The following is a 15,528-nucleotide window of genomic DNA, read 5'->3' as shown; positions in this document are numbered from 1 at the left end:
GTGTCAGGCATTCCCTCTGATTCGAAGTGCAGAGCTGCCATCTGACTGCACAGGTGCTGTCCTGCCTTCTGACACCACACGGGTGAGGTCACTCTGCTCCCCCACATGGTAGCATTGCCACGGCCACCTGGTGGGACCTCCTTGTGGGGCGATACATTATCAGTAGATTGGACTTGGGTTCCTCTGGGGTCGTTGCCCAGGCTCTTCACTGCTGACATTCATCCCCACGTGACAAGGGACTTTGAACGGATCTGTAGGTGGGCCAATCCCCTGTGAGTGAATAACAGAGTTCGCGGGCTCTTCGTGATGATTCAATGCTGCATTTCCTGCTTCTCGACCTAACCAGCGATCTGAAACTTTCCCTAAAAGAGGCATTAACATGTATTGCAAGTCCTTGGTCATTAAGATTTTTCTCAAAACCATTCATTTTTGTCAACTTGAGGATATTAAATTTTTCAACCCAGGCTCAGTAAGAATGTAGTTAAAGTACATTTCACAATGCAATTAGTCTCAGTAGACTTGCCATAAAACGGCTGCTCTTACTGGTTTAGGAAACTATATGAAGGATGACATGAGTCACAGGAGTGGGGGAGGGGCTGCCATCCAGCCTGGTTGCTTCCTCTACTTGGCCCCGCTGGAGCGGCCTCTAGCCCGCTGGTGCCTGCCGGCCTCCCCTACAGCATTGCTGTGGCTTGTGGCATTTCTGTGCCCTCCATGTGACCATATCCCAGTCCGGTTCCCATCTCCTGGAGCCCCAGGCTCTGTGCTTCCTGGTCGGCTCCCCGCGTTTCTTGTGCCCAGGGTGCCATGTGGTGTGCTTTGGGTTATTTGTGCTGTGTTTTGTTCTGCCTTTTGTACTTATATGTGAAATATTTCAAACATACAAGAAAAGAGTTTTGCTTTCCTTCTTGGATAGTGTTTCTGAGCTTCAGTCTGCAATTGGGCACCTGGGTACAGGCAGGTAATGAAAACCACAAGTGGGCAGGAGCTAGGACTCAGATCCCAGTGTTGGCCCCAGATCATGGCTTCTCCTGTGCCAGCCGCCCCACTGCTGTGGCCGGAATTCCTCATGGATGTGGTAAGGCATCAGAGACACAGCAAACCATGGGTTGGAACAGCAGGGACTCATGGTCAGCCTACCGCCTGTGGCCTGGAGTGGGCTGGGCAAGCACACCACCTCCCGACAGCTCTCCAGTCACCAGCCAGCCTGGACCCTGACCCACGCTGTGGCTCTGGGCTGCGTTGTGAGCACAGCGTTCATCACCCCTGACTCACAGAATTCCTTAGGTATTGTAAGAATGATGGAAAGAAATGCTGTCTGTTTTGGAGAGTTTAAGAAAAGGCAGCCTGTTCCATCTTTGTGCTTCTCTCACAGATCCTGAGGAAGCTGAAGGGTCTTGCCTTGGATTCCCAGACGGAGCTGGAGAGACAGGACGAGGCCCTGGACGACATTGCCACTGCTGTGGACCGGACAACCGTAACCATTGACAAGCAGAATCGACGAATGAAGAAGCTGACCTAGGACAAGAATGTTTAGAGGTGACTGTTTTTTATGAGAATCCCTTCTCTCAGCACGTTGTCCTCATCCCCTGCTTGCTTCCTTGAGGTGAAGACCATAGGGCATCATTCCCAGGGCCCCAGGAGGCGCACCGCCTCAGGACCAAAGGCTGTTGTGAAGGCCGCAGGCAGCCACTGGGGTCACCAGGCAGGGAGCTGCCGGGGAGCAGCCCCGCCTGCAGAAAGCAAGCAGTGTCCTGTCCCTACCCCACCCCTAGGCCCTCTCGGGCTGCTGGGGAGTCAAGAGGACCCACACGCTCAAACATGGGGCTGAGCCCCACCAAGCAGTCATCCAGAGGATGGGCTTCACCCAGCACTCAGTGACAGCTTCGTATGGCCCCTCCCAGGTCTCCAGCATGACAGGTAGCTGCACTTCCTTTCCCATTCTTGCTAAGCATAGAAAGAAGGCTTAAGTCTCTGTGAGAGAAGCCTGCTTATTTCTGACACACTGCCCAGCCTGCATGGACAAAGGCCCGCCCCGGGGACCACGTGTGGCCTCAGCCTGCTCCTGGGGCCATTCTGCGCACACCCACGCCTCCACTTGTACCAGCTCTCTGGTGGACAGGCTGGATTCTTTTTGGTTCTGTTGTAATTTTCTAACTGAAGCTAGGAGGCTAGTATACCTTGAGGTCATCATATAAACACCTGAAATATAATTTCACTGCCCAGTTTGTAGCCAAATGTGAAAATAGTACTGCACTTGTTTAAAAAGTGTTGCTCTTACGGCCTCATTTCTATCCAGAAACAAAAGAAATGCTAGTGTCAGGATATTTTTTGAAGATACACATTGCTGCTTTTTGCTTGGTTTTAGGTCTCTGAGAAGGCCCCTCTGGAGGATGAGGGGAAAGTGAAGTGGGAGACCCTGTTCCCTTCCCACAACAGGCAACCCCCAGACTACTTTGAAATAGCGTCCCCCTTAGACCTCAGGCGGTGTTACTTTGAGGCACCTTTCCTCCAGCTGCTGGGAAGGCGCCTGTGGGTCCCGCGCTGCACACTTGTGTTCGGGATCCTGTGGGGGTTAAGGTTGAGTGCACAGGTGCAGTGTTAGATTTCTGGGCTGCCCTAACAAAGTACCACAAATAGAGAAATGCGACAACAGCAATGTGCTCTCCAGGTCTGGAGCCAGAAGTCCAAGATCAGGGTGTCGTAGGGCCACACTCCCTCAGAGGCTCCAGGGGACAGTCCTTCCTGCCTCTTCCAGCTGGTGGTGCCCCAGGTGTCCCTGGGCTTGTGGCCACATCACCCCACCTCTGCCTCCATCCTCACATGGCCGGCTCCCCATGTCTGTGTCTCAGATCTCCCCTTCTTTTCTCTGTAAGGACTCCTGTCATTGGATTCAGGGCCCGCCTAATCCAGGGTCGTCTCATCTCCGTCCTTACCTTGATTACATGTGCAGAGACCCCACTTTCACATAAGGCCACGTTCTGAGGTTCCTAGTGGGAGTGGAGTTCAGGTTGCCCAGGTATGCCTGTCTTATGGGAGCTGAGCTGCTCCAAGAACACATGGGAAGTAACTTCCATGAGGGTCTTCATGTCCTTTCCTTTCTTTAATTTGGTAAATTAAACTCCTGGTCTCTACGTGTCTTACTTGGTTTGTATATACCAACCTCCAAGGTCCTTACTCTAATGCAGGCGTGTGAACAGTTGCCCCTGACCCTTCCTGCACACTGAGTGATGGGGCTCTTGGAGGGGTTCTGGGCCCCGTGTAGCCCCTCCCCCACGTGCTCAATGCTGGTGATGAGGCAGGGATGGCACAGCGGATGTGTAGTTATTGTGTGTAGTGTGAGTTATTGAGAACTCACACTGTGCCCGGAGGCGTTGGCAGCTGGATGGTGTTCTCATGGAGCTTGGAGTCACAGTGGAGGAAAGGCAGCTCGTGCTCTGGGCAGCACAAGGTGAGTGTAAAGGGCAGGCTGTGCCCAGACACTTAAGCTCCTCACAGCAGCTCAGGAGGAGCATGGTTCTCACCTTCTGCCACATGCTGGGCTCCCCAGGGACTCAGAAAACACACACACACACACATACACACACACACACACACACACACACACACCCCTCCCGCACCCCCACTTGGGGACTTAGAAAATACACACACACACATGCAGTGACCCCCAGCCCCTCCATCAGAATCTCGGGGGTATACAAGCTCCCCAGCTGTTTCTAATAAGCAGGCTGTGGGGAGCCACAGGCCAGGTGACTTTCTGCCATCACACCTGCTCCCTCTCCATGTCTGGCCCTGGAAAGCCGTGAACAGGGGAATTGACAACAAACCTGCCCTACCTAGGAGGGTGCTTGTTGGGAGCCCCACTCAGCCCGCAGGGCAGTTTGGCATCTGCTTGTTCTGAAACGGGTACTGCCCAACGCCCACGTGGCATCGGGCTGCACACAACTCGGATGCTGACATGTTTCTGGAATTGGGGGCCAGGACTGCCGGCACCCCCTCTGTGAGCATAAACCCCAGACACTGGCATGAAGGTGCATGGGACCCAAAATATACCCCTGGAAGCTTATCCTACCTTTCCTCTCCCACCAATAACTGATAGAGATTATGGCCTGTTTATGTGGAGACTTAGAAAATGTAAAAAAAGCCAGCAAGAATCATATGCTATTTTTTTAACTTTGGCCCCACAGTGAACTTTTTACATCTTAAATAAAGCCTTCCAGGAGCAGAAAATCCATCTGCCAAATTGAGTTTGTGACTGGAGTGCAAAGCACAGAAACCTACCTATTTAAACCAGCTGTTAGTTGCCAGTTGAGGTGAAAGCCCCAAGAACCAGATGAAAACAAGAACTCACACAGCCCACTGTTCCTCACCCCATGCTCACCTACACCCCTCACTGCTCCCTCCCAGGTGCACTGACTCCACCTCCATTCCTCCCACCCAGGTGCACTGACTCCACCCTCACTGCTCCTGCTCAGGTGCCCTGACTCCACCCCCACTGCTCCCTCCCAGGTGCACTGACTCCACCTCCATTCCTCCCACCCAGGTGCACTGACTCCACCCTCACTGCTCCTGCTCAGGTGCCCTGACTCCACCCCCACTGCTCCCTCCCAGGTGCACTGACTCCACCTCCATTCCTCCCACCCAGGTGCACTGACTCCACCCTCACTGCTCCTGCTCAGGTGCCCTGACTCCACCCCCACTGCTCCCTCCCAGGTGCACTGACTCCACTTCCATAGTAGCACTTCTGACTCCTAGGTGATCTAACCACCCACTCTTTACTCCCACCCCCAGTTCTCTAACTTCACCTCTTACTCTCTCGGAGTGCGCTCTTTGCCTTACATCTGGGACCCAGGGAAAGACCTGAGGTGGAATGGACATTCGATGCTCTGATGCTGGACCAGAGGAGGGAGCTGAGCAGGCAGCTGCCGACCTCTTTCCACCCTCAGCATTCAGATAGTAAGTGCCATGAAGGCTCACAACAAGGGGTCACATCAGGTGAGTAGACCTGGAGACTGGCACAAGGGCTGCAGCAAGCCTGTTGTCATTGTCATCAGCTGGCTGTTTGGACAAGGGCCCTGGTGCCTTCAGTTTTACGTTTCCCTTTCCTGATGTGGAGCTTGTCATCTGATGCTGACATTTGGTCTGCATGTTAGGTCAAGCTCTCCATGTACTTCATTCCTGCACCAAAATCTCTCAGCCCTTTAACCTGTGACTAATGGGAATGGATTTCGTCAGTGGTTACACCCCCTAAGCGTTTGCAGGTCCTAAAACACATAATGCTGTGAGCTCAGTTTACACTCCATGTGAAGGTGGACACAGTGCAAGGCCCACATCAAATGCAGCTGTGACCACATTGAACCAAAATGAAAGTGCTGGGATATTTCATCAGAAAGGGCTGGTTCTTTTGTTTGTTTAGAGAAAGGGTCAGCAGACTTTCTGTAAGTACAGGTAGTAACTACTTCATCTTTGGAGCCATGTGGTGTCTGTCACAGCATCTGAGGTCTACTGTTTACATGAAGGCAGCCTGGACTTTTGAGCAAATGGGTGTGCTGTGTTCCAGCAGAACTACCTGTGAAATCAGAATTTCAGTTGTTTCATGTGTCACAGAATGTTCTTGTTTTGATTTTCTTTCAACCATTCAATGTTCAAACAGGTCCCTAGCTAGTAGCCACAATGCTTCATAGTGGCTGCAGTGCCTGCCCAATTACCTACTGGGCGTATTCCTTACAAGGCTGAAGCTGCCGTTGTCCAGCGCTGTCTGTCCTGGAGGGCGACTCACAGCCCTCCTTGGTCCCAGACTCAGGAGTGGCCTGAGCCCTCAGCATGACACTGCAGCCAGTGCCAAAGCCAGTCCAAGGTTGCGGCCAGGAGGCCCCACCACCTCATTCCCTGGCTGTGCTCAGCTGTCCAGAGCTCTGTTCCTCAAAGACAGAGCTTCGAGGAGGTGCATGGGGCGGCGTGGGGGAGTGAAATGAGAAAAGGCCAGTGCAGGTTTCCACAAGTGATTTTCTGTGGACTCCACAAATCAGCACACACAGAGATTTTAGGAGAAAAGAAAAAACAAAAATCAATCCTAGAGACACACCACAAAAAACTTGACTGTATGCAGTAGGTCGGGGTGGGGGCTTTGGTTTGGTTTTTGGGGTTTGATGGAATGCTCTCTTAGAGGTAGCTGTATTGTTTGAGGCATCAACCCTGGTGTGAGACCACGTTACCGGGAGGCACCTCAGAGGCCCCACTGGGCTTGCACATGAGGAGTTCCCTCCCATCTCGCTGCTGCCAGTTTAATTATTAGCTATGGGCTTGAGTAGAACTTGAAAGACAATACAAATTGTAGTCCGTTTTCACATTTGCAACTGATTTCCACATCCACATAATAGTTCCAGTTTTTGGCACCCATCTGGAAACTTGGAAATCAGTGGGCTTGCTGAGGAGGCAGTTTTCCCTGATTCACTTTGAAAGTGAAAAGCCACAGGGCTGGTCCTCCAGCAACAGCTCTTCTGAAGGCAAGGATGGGATGGTCCTCCTTCCCAGAAGGGCCACTCCGTCTCATCCATCTCTCAGCTTCCTCAGCAAGAAGCAGGCGGCAGGGGAAGTGGGGAAGGCATCCCTCCATTCGCAGACACCAGGAGCTGCTCACCACCCGCCATTTGGGACAGCCACACAGGGAACCATGTGCAGTGTGCAGAGTGAAGGCTGTTGGGCCAGGGCGGGGAGACTTGGGCTGCAGCACAGGGAGCTTCGAGCAGGACGGAGTTGAGACTGCTCTGAGGGCCTGACTACATGTCCGGGGCTCCCACTGATTTGGATAAATGTACCCTGAAGCTGTGGCAGCCAGTCTGTTACTCACTGCTACAGTCCAAGGGTACCGGCGCCACATGACCCTCCAGCACATTGTCCCACCAGGTCTGAAGCAGCATCCGCTCCTCAGGGCCCTTTGGATTTTACTCACCATTTCTTGTCTTCACCTCTACCCCTTCCTGTCACCCTGGGGAAGGAACTGGGCTGAGGGACAGGCGACTCACTTCCCCCAACTGTCCCTTCTGCTCAAGCAGGCCTGAGGGTGAGGGAAGAGGTATGTTCATGATATGGTTGTAGGGTGCAGAGACCCAGCTGGACATAAAGGAGGGTCAGGGTCCAGCGGGTGTCCCAGGACATGCACAGACAGCCCAAGGCTGCTGCCCTTCGGGTCTCCAGCTGCCTCACCATCCTAATAGCCACTCTGTTTCCATGCCTGGCACATGCAACTGGTGCTGGGAGGTTAGGCCGACCCTTGCTCACAGGCGCTGGGACAGACCCTGGAAAGGGGCAGCAGCCATCTGCAGGTCTCCCAGACAGTGGGGGGAGAACAAGCGAGAAAGCCCGGCCCCATGGGGTCTTTGGGCTGCATTTTCCAGTGGAAGAGACACTCCAGCGTGCAGTTTGGTTGCAAATGGGGGACAGTGGAGGCTTTGAGATGCTCCTCCTGGGAATGAAGAATATTGGAAGATGGGAGTGGGTCAGAGAGCAAGCCTGGGGCCCATTCCCAATGCTCAGTAAGTGCTGCATCTGAGAATGAGACGCTGCCGTCTGCTCCAGGGCTCAGAGGGGCCCCACAAAGGAGCTCACAGTAAATTGGTTTCCTAATGGAGGCAGGAACCTCCTGCTGAACTCAGAACACTTTCCTTTCCAGTGGGCTTGTCCACGTGGATATTGCCCTGACGGGTGGGGCAATAAATAACTAGGGGGGCAGATGGAGACGCCCTCTGCAGCACATGGTAGCCTGATCTCTCCAGCACAAACCAAAATCAGAGAAGTACTGGAACCTTCAGCCTCATCACTTTGTTCATTGCTGGACTGTGCCCCTCATGAGGAGAGACTCCATTGCATCTGTCCAAGCTCTGACCTCTAGATCCTGCAGCCCCACCCACTTCTGCCTGTTCAGCTCTGCCTTGTCACACTGCCCAACACTGGAGCATCACCATGGATGAGGACTCGCTGTCACGCAGTTCTCACTGTACACTGTTGACTAGTCAAAAATAACCCTCCAGAAAATCCACCAAAACGGTTTATTCGGGAAAAGAAAAAGAAACGAGGTTACCCCAGTAGTGTGTGAATGCACACTTCAGACGAGCACTCCAACAGGCCACACACATGCAAAAAGCCCCGATTCCAAGTTGGCTTCTCTATTAGCATCCCTTCCCCGGAAGTTACCACAAAGTTTAACAGGAAGTCAGTACTGGAGAGTTAAGGGGCCCAGCTCCACCCATAGCCCTTCCAACTCTATGGTTAATCATCTTAAAATGCCAGTTCACTTTTATCAACACCAACCTCCCAGCATGGGAGGGGTCACCTGCCCCTCACTGTGCGCATACCTCAGAGCATGAGTGGGGTCTCGCTGCCACCTGGTCTATCGCCCACCCATCACTCTGCACTGTTCTCAGGACCTTCCTGCCCACCAGATAACCCCTCATGGTCTTTTCATCGTAAGAACCTTAGTGCATCTGCAGAGACACTTTTTCCAAGTAAGGTCACAATTTCTGGTTCGTGGAATTAGGATTTGTACATATCTTTTGGGGGGAAACAGTTGTGCCTATGATAATCCTATTCCAGCCAAATTCACATCCATCCCACATTTAAATATATTTTTCCATCCCAGCATCTCCAAAAATCTCAACCATTACACATGAGATCTTTGTCCAAAATTTCATCTAAATGTCATCAGCTTCCATCTAAATCCAGAACCGGTGAGAGTATAGACCATTCTGGAGCAGAATTCCTCTCTGTCTCTGACTCTTGAGACCAGAAAACAAATTAGCTGCTTCCAAAATACAGTGGTGGGACAAGCAGGCATGTGATAACAGTGATAGCCTGATCCTACTTCAAAGAGAAACAACATGGAAATCAGGGCTCCAGAGTTCCTGTTGTCTTCTGACATGGAAGGAGCTGGGGAGTTGCACTCCATCCTAACAAGTTAAAAGCTGTACAGAGTGAAAATCAACAGCTCTTCAACAGAGCAAACCTCCAAAATTGGTGAGAAAAGGGAGTCCAGAGAATCACATCAGAGCAGAAAACCACAAGCAGAAATATCCTTGGGAATCAGTGCTGGGGCAGGAAAACCTGAACTATAACTGACAAATGCTGGAGGCTCAGTATGGACAAGACTGAGAGTTAAAAACTGGTGAGGGACATGTTCTTGTGAGTTTTACATCTAGGAGCCACACCAGGTTTTCACACTGAAGATGTAAGAAAAACCCTCTCTCGCTTCAGGTGGAGTGTGGGCAGAAGTAGCCATTGTAAATACGTCAGAGCATCTCTTAACAAGGCCTGTCCTCGGAGAAATTCCACCAGAACCTGACCAACCTTGGGAGGGAAACACCTATCCCAGCCCCTTTAACTTTCTTGTCCCACCTAAGGAGGAGTGAGGAGCACATGTGACAGTCACAGCCCAGGGCACAGGCCCACAAATACTGAGAACTAATCACTGGACTATAAAATGCTTCTCACCACCACATTACTAAAGGTCTATCTGCTGCAGTTACTTTTACTCAAAACATGTCCTATCAAGAAGAAATTACAAGACATATCAAGACACAGTTTGAAGAGACAGGCCAAGCGTCAGTACCAGACATACAGAGATGTTGGAACAATCAAACCAGAACTTAAAACAACTGTGATTAATATGCTAAGAGCTCTAATGAATAAAGTCGACAAAATGCAAGAACAGATGGACAATGTAAGCAGAGAGATGGAAATTCTAAGAAAAGAAACGCCAGAGGTCAAAAGGACTGTAACAAACATGAAAAAAATGCATTTGATGAACTCAGTAGATTGGACACGGCTGAGGGAACAATAAGTGAGCCTGAAGATATATCAACAGAAACTTCCAAAGTGAAAATACAAAAAGAAACAAGACAAACAAAAAAAACACACACAACAAACCCAGAACAGTATCCAAGGACTGTGGACAACTACAAAAGGTGACATATACATGCAAAGGGAAGACCAGGAGGAGAAGCAAGACATAAAGTACCAGAAGGACCATTTGAAGCAATAATGACTGAGAATTTCCCCAAAATTAATGTCAGTCACCAAACCACAGATCCAGGAAGCTCAGAGTACACCAAGCAGGATAAATGCCAAAACAAAAACAAAAAAAGTACACCTAGGCATATTATATTCAAACCAGAAAATCAAAGATAAAGAAAAAATCTTGGAAGAAGACAAAGGGGGGGAAATCACCTTATCGATAAGCAGATCCAATAAACATTAAAATGGTAATTAAAGAATATTATGAACAGCTCTATGCCCACAAGTTTGATAACCTAGATGAAATGGTCCAGCTCCTTGAAGTACACAATCTGCTAAAACTCACATAAGACAAAATAGACAATCTGAACAGGCCTGCATCTATTAAAAAATTGAATTAATAATTATTAATTTTCCCAAATAGAAACCACCAGGCCTAGGTGCGTTCACTGGTGAATTTTACCAAACTTTTGAGGATAACTCATATTAATTCTCCAGTCTCTTTCAGAAAATCAAAGGAGAAGGAATACTTTCTAACTCATTCTGTAAGGCCAGTATTAACCTAATACAAAACCAGACAAAGATATTATAAGAATACTGCAGACCAGTATCTCACATGACCATAGATGTAAAAATCCTCAACAAAATATTAGCAAATCAAATCCAACAATGTATAAAATAATTATACACAATGACCAAGTGGGATTTATCACAGGCATGCAAGGTTAGTTCGACATTCAAAAATCAACATAACCCATCATGTCAACACAGAAAAATCACAAGATCTTATTAATAGATACATAAAAAGCACTTGACAAAATCTAACAGCTATTCATGATAAAAAAAATTTTTTTTCAGCAAACTAGGAACAGAGGGGAACTTCCTCAACTTCATAAAGAACATCTACAAAAAACAAAACAAAAAAATCTACGGCTAACATCATACTTAAAGGTGAGAAACTGGAAGCTTCCTCACTAAAATCAGGAACAAGACAAGGATGTTCCTTCTCACCATCTCTTTCAACATCGTACAGAAAGTCCTAGCTAATGTAATAAGACAAGAAAAGGAAATAAAAAATACACTGGGAAGGAAACAAATGACTTGATTGTCTACGTATAAAATCTGAAAAAAATCAACAAAAATCCCTGTGGGAACTAACAAGTGATTAGCAAGGTTGCAGGGTGCAATGTTAATACACAAAAGTCAAGAGCTTTTCTATATCATCAATGAAAATGTGGAATTTGAAATTAAAAACAATATCATTTACATTAGCACCCCCCAAAATGAAATACTTAGGTAGAAATATAACAAAATATATACAAGAGCTATATAGGAAAACTATAAAACTCTGATGAAAGAAATCAAAGGACTAAATAAATATTCTATATTCATGAATAGGAAAACTCATATTATCAGATGTCAGTTCTTCTCAACTCAATCTATAGATTCAGTGCAATCCCAATCAAAAGCCCAGTGAGGTATCCTGTGGATATCAACAAACTGTTTCTAAAATAGATATGAACAAGCCAAAGACCTGGAATAGTCAACTCAATATTGAATGAGAAGAACAGAGTCAGAGCACTGACACTATCTGATTTCAAGACTACTACTATAAAGCTATAGTAATCAAGACAGTGTGGTACTGGTGAAAGAATAGACAAATAGATCAATGAAACAATAGGTAGCCCAGAAGTAGACGCACATAAATATAGTCAACTGATCTTTGACAAAGCAGCAACGGCAATACAATAGAGCAAAGATAGTCTTTCAACAAATGGTGCTGGAATAATTGGACACCCACATGTAATCATCCTCATCATCTAGACACAGACCTTATATCCTTCACAAAAATTAACTCAAGATGGATCATAGGCCTAAATTTAAAACACAAAACTATAAAACTCCTAGAAGATAACATAGGAGAAAACCTAGATGACGTTGGGTATGATTATGACTTTTTAGATAGAACACTAAAGGCACAATCCATGAAATAAAGAATTGACAAACTAGACTTCATTAAAATTTAAATTTTCTGCTCTGCGAGAGACACTGAAGACAATGAGAAAACAAGCCACAGTCTGGGAGAAATTATTTGCAAAAGACACATCTGATAAAGAACTGTTTTCCAAAGGACTGAATGAATTAATAAACTGAGATACATCCAAAAAATGGATATTATTCAGTTCTAAAAAGAAATAAGCTATTGAGCCATGAAAAGACATGGAGGAACCTTAAATGCATATGACAATTGAAAGGAGCCAACCTGGGAAGGTCACATACTGTATGATTTCAATATGGCATTCTGGAAAAGGCAGAACTATGGAGACCTTAAAAGATCAGGGGTTGAGGGGAGGAAAGGATGAGTTGGTGAAGCACAGAATTTTTAGGGCAGTGAAACTACTCTGTATGGTATCACTGTAGTGGTGGATACATTTGTCAAAACCCATAGAATGTACATCAAGATTGAACCTAATGTAAACAATGGACTTTCGGTGATAATGATGCATCAGTGCAGGCTCATTTTTGTAACAAATGTATCCCTATGATACGGGATGTTGATAGCGGCAGACACTGTGTATGTGGAGACAAGGAGTATACGAAATCTCTGCACCTTCCACTCAATTCTGCTGTGAATCTGAAAAAAGTTTAAACCAAAAAAAAAAAAAAAAGGAGGAAGGGAAGGATGGAGGAAAGGAGTCTCTGGGCTCAAGCAATGTCAAAACTGAGCAGGACTAATTCCATTTGGTTTCAAGGCCTGAGAAGAATACTCTGAGTCAAAACTTTGCCCTTTGTACCCAGGACTCCACTCTCAGAGTCATTCTTTCTTTTTCTTGAAGTGTAGAACATGCCCGCAGCTCAGTAGCTCTATCAGCCTATTTCCTGTCTGTGGAATTTTGGAAATCCAAAAGCCCTTTTTCACTTAATCCCTTTCAGTCTAAGCTGACAGTGTTTCTGCTCATATAATATTCTCAAAAACCTGGTGTGTCTCCTGTTTGTCATGGGGATGCACACCATCAGAGAAGAGGGTCCTCCACAGATCTTTCCTGGGCAGCCCATTCCATTCCTGGCCTCTGCTGAGGTAGGTGACTGAGTGCAACCAGGAGTCGCACACTTAATCTCTTCTGCTACATCACTGGCTCTTCCTCCTATGCATGCGTTTCCACACGTGAATCTCCTAATTTTAGCACCTTTTGCAGTCTGGACAGGCTGAGAATTTCCCAAATTATCTGGTGCTGGTTCACTTTTGCTTGACAATTCCTTTCTCAATTTATCTCTTTCCTCTCACATTTTACCATACACAGCAAGAGAAGCCAGGCAGCACCTTCAACATTTTGCTTAGAAATCTCCTCAGGTTCATCGTTTACAACCAATAGTAGAACACAATTCAGCCAAGTTCTATGCTGCTTTATAACAAGTTTCCTCCAGTTTCCAACAACATGTTACTCATTTCCTTCTGAGGACTCGCTGGCAGAGTCTTTAACATCCGTATTTCTACCAATTTCTAGTCTATCCGAGGCAGTCTAGGCTTTTTCTATCCTGTGCCTCAAAATTTTCAAGCCGTTGTCTAATTTCAAAGCCACTTCCATATTTTTAGGTATTTGTTGCAGTGACACCCGCATCCAGGTAACAGAATCTGTATTTGTTTCATTGGGGCAGCCATAACAAATTTCCACGAACTGGGTGGCTTGAAACTAGAGAAATTCATTCTCTCACAGTTCTGGAGGCCAGGATTCTGAAATCAGGGTGTTGGCCGGGCCGCGTCCTCGTCTGGCCTCATCTGGGGCTCTTCCAGGCTCATCCGGGCTGTTGGCAGAATTCAGCTCCTACGGCAGTAAAGTCTAGATCCCCGTTTCCTTTCTGGCTGTCAGCTGGGCCTCCCTGAGCTCCCAGAGGTCACCCATGTTCCTTGCCGTATGGTCCCCTCCATCTTCACACCAGCAGCAACAGTCAAATCCTTCTCATGCCACGACTCTTGGACTCCTCTTCTGAGACTGGCTGGAGAAAACCGCTTTTAAAGGGCCTTATGCAATCAGGTCATGCCCACCCGGGTATCCATTTTAAGCTCTGCTGACCTGGGACCTTAAGCCCATCAGCAGAACCCTTTGGGAAGCACTTAATTAGTATTTCATTGAAAAATCGGGAGAAGCTATGTGTACAGAAGGCAGGATGTCAGGGTGCCTTTGGATCTGTTCCCCTCTGTTCCACCATCCAGGAACACCAGGGTTCAGCCCTCACTGCTCACCCACAGAGCATGGACGCATCAACTCCTGGCGCTGGCCCTCCTCACTGTCTGTAGGGCCTCAGAAAGTTAACTCCCAGCTCTTAACATCCATTTCCACATCTATAACATGGGAATCCCGAAGACCCAACAGCACAGCCATACAGAGCCCCCGCCCAGTCTGTTACTGCCTCTCTGCTCTTCACCTGCGTCCTGTGGTGGCTTCGGGAGCTGGGAGACAGTTAAGCCACTGATCCTTCAGGAGCCCTTTAGTTCTGTGGCCCTGTGAGAGTCCCCTTCCTCTGTGCGTGAAGAGACCAAAGGAACAGATGAAGCCCATCGTGAGGTCCGTGGCTGTGGGGACGAGACCGCCCTCGCCTCTGCCTGGTGCTCCAGGTGACCAGATGCCTCTGTCATCCCAGCAGGAATGTCTTGCTATAGTTCCAGGCAAGCTGATTGCAGGGTGACAACCAGCTAGAGTCTGCAGCGGGTTAGGGAGGTGTGGCCAGGGACTTCCAGTGAAAGTGGCCGGGTGGACACCAGCCCCAACCGCAGAAACATTGATTGGTTCCACATGCTCCGTATGTTTTTAATTTAATGGTTTCTATCTTAGTGTGTGGTGTTTACAACAGTGAAGTCAGGACAGACAGGAGGTAATGTGGGCCTAGGACCTCTGAGCAGCATGCAGGATGCTGCCACTCTGCCAACCAGGAGAGGGACTTTGGGTCCAAGAGGACATCACAGTTTGCCCCTGTTCCTGGGTGCAGCTGTGCAGAGGGAGGGGACAGTGGGAAAAGATGGAGATGTGAGGGGCTGGACCTATACAGAGCTCACTGCTTCATGCAGGGTCCCTCAGCCCTCTGCACGCTGCAGATGTGAGTGAGACAAGCAGTCTGGGGAGCTGGCTCGCCTGGGCAGAGAGCAAATCTGGGGCACCCTGGCCCCTGGGGTCAGAATCTTGTCTGTTTCGAAGTAGGTCCCACACGTTTAGCTCCTCCCCACAGCATTTCAGTGCAGTATACATCAAGCATTTCAGAGTCACCTAGCACAGGTAGTGAGCTCCCCATTACTGGAGGTGTTCCAAAAATCAGTGCGCTTCCAAATAGTTACTGTGCAAGAGATGGCCTGGCATTTGCAAAGGGGACCTTTTAGGTCCTTGTAACGCTGCGGTTCAAAGCCCAGCTTCCTAATCGCTTGTTATGTTATAAGAGGGCCCCTGTCAAATTGTTCATGTTGGGGCCCGAGACAAGCCTAGCTTTCCCAGCTAGCCCTGAGGTCATTGCTTTGTTCAGTAAACACCT

At 48.2% G+C, this 15,528-nt stretch overlaps 2 protein-coding genes across 4 annotated transcripts in view; both read left to right on the top strand.

Moving 5' to 3' along the window:
- SNAP47 (synaptosome associated protein 47) overlaps positions 1–3,134 on the top strand; it is a 69,399-nt gene extending 66,265 nt beyond the window's left edge. For all 3 annotated transcript variants that reach the window (XM_019661411.1, XM_019661410.1, XM_019661409.1), the window contains one exon: positions 1,376–3,134. In XM_019661411.1, coding sequence (XP_019516956.1) covers positions 1,376–1,488 — 113 coding nt within the window. In that variant the 3' untranslated portion in view covers positions 1,489–3,134. The remainder of the gene's footprint in view (positions 1–1,375) is intronic.
- The window catches only part of PRSS38 (serine protease 38), a 127,828-nt gene continuing 113,763 nt past the window's right edge, over positions 1,464–15,528 (top strand). The window contains exon 1 of the mRNA XM_019661415.1: positions 1,464–1,539. Within this exon, the coding sequence (XP_019516960.1) occupies positions 1,530–1,539 (10 nt within the window). The 5' untranslated portion in view covers positions 1,464–1,529. The remainder of the gene's footprint in view (positions 1,540–15,528) is intronic.

Source organism: Hipposideros armiger, unplaced genomic scaffold, assembly GCF_001890085.2.
Source record: "Hipposideros armiger isolate ML-2016 unplaced genomic scaffold, ASM189008v1 scaffold_347, whole genome shotgun sequence".
In the NCBI taxonomy this organism is placed as follows: Eukaryota; Metazoa; Chordata; class Mammalia; order Chiroptera; family Hipposideridae; genus Hipposideros; species Hipposideros armiger.
The sequence above is the reverse complement of the archived record's forward strand: the minus strand, read 5'-3'. Positions and strand labels throughout refer to the sequence as shown.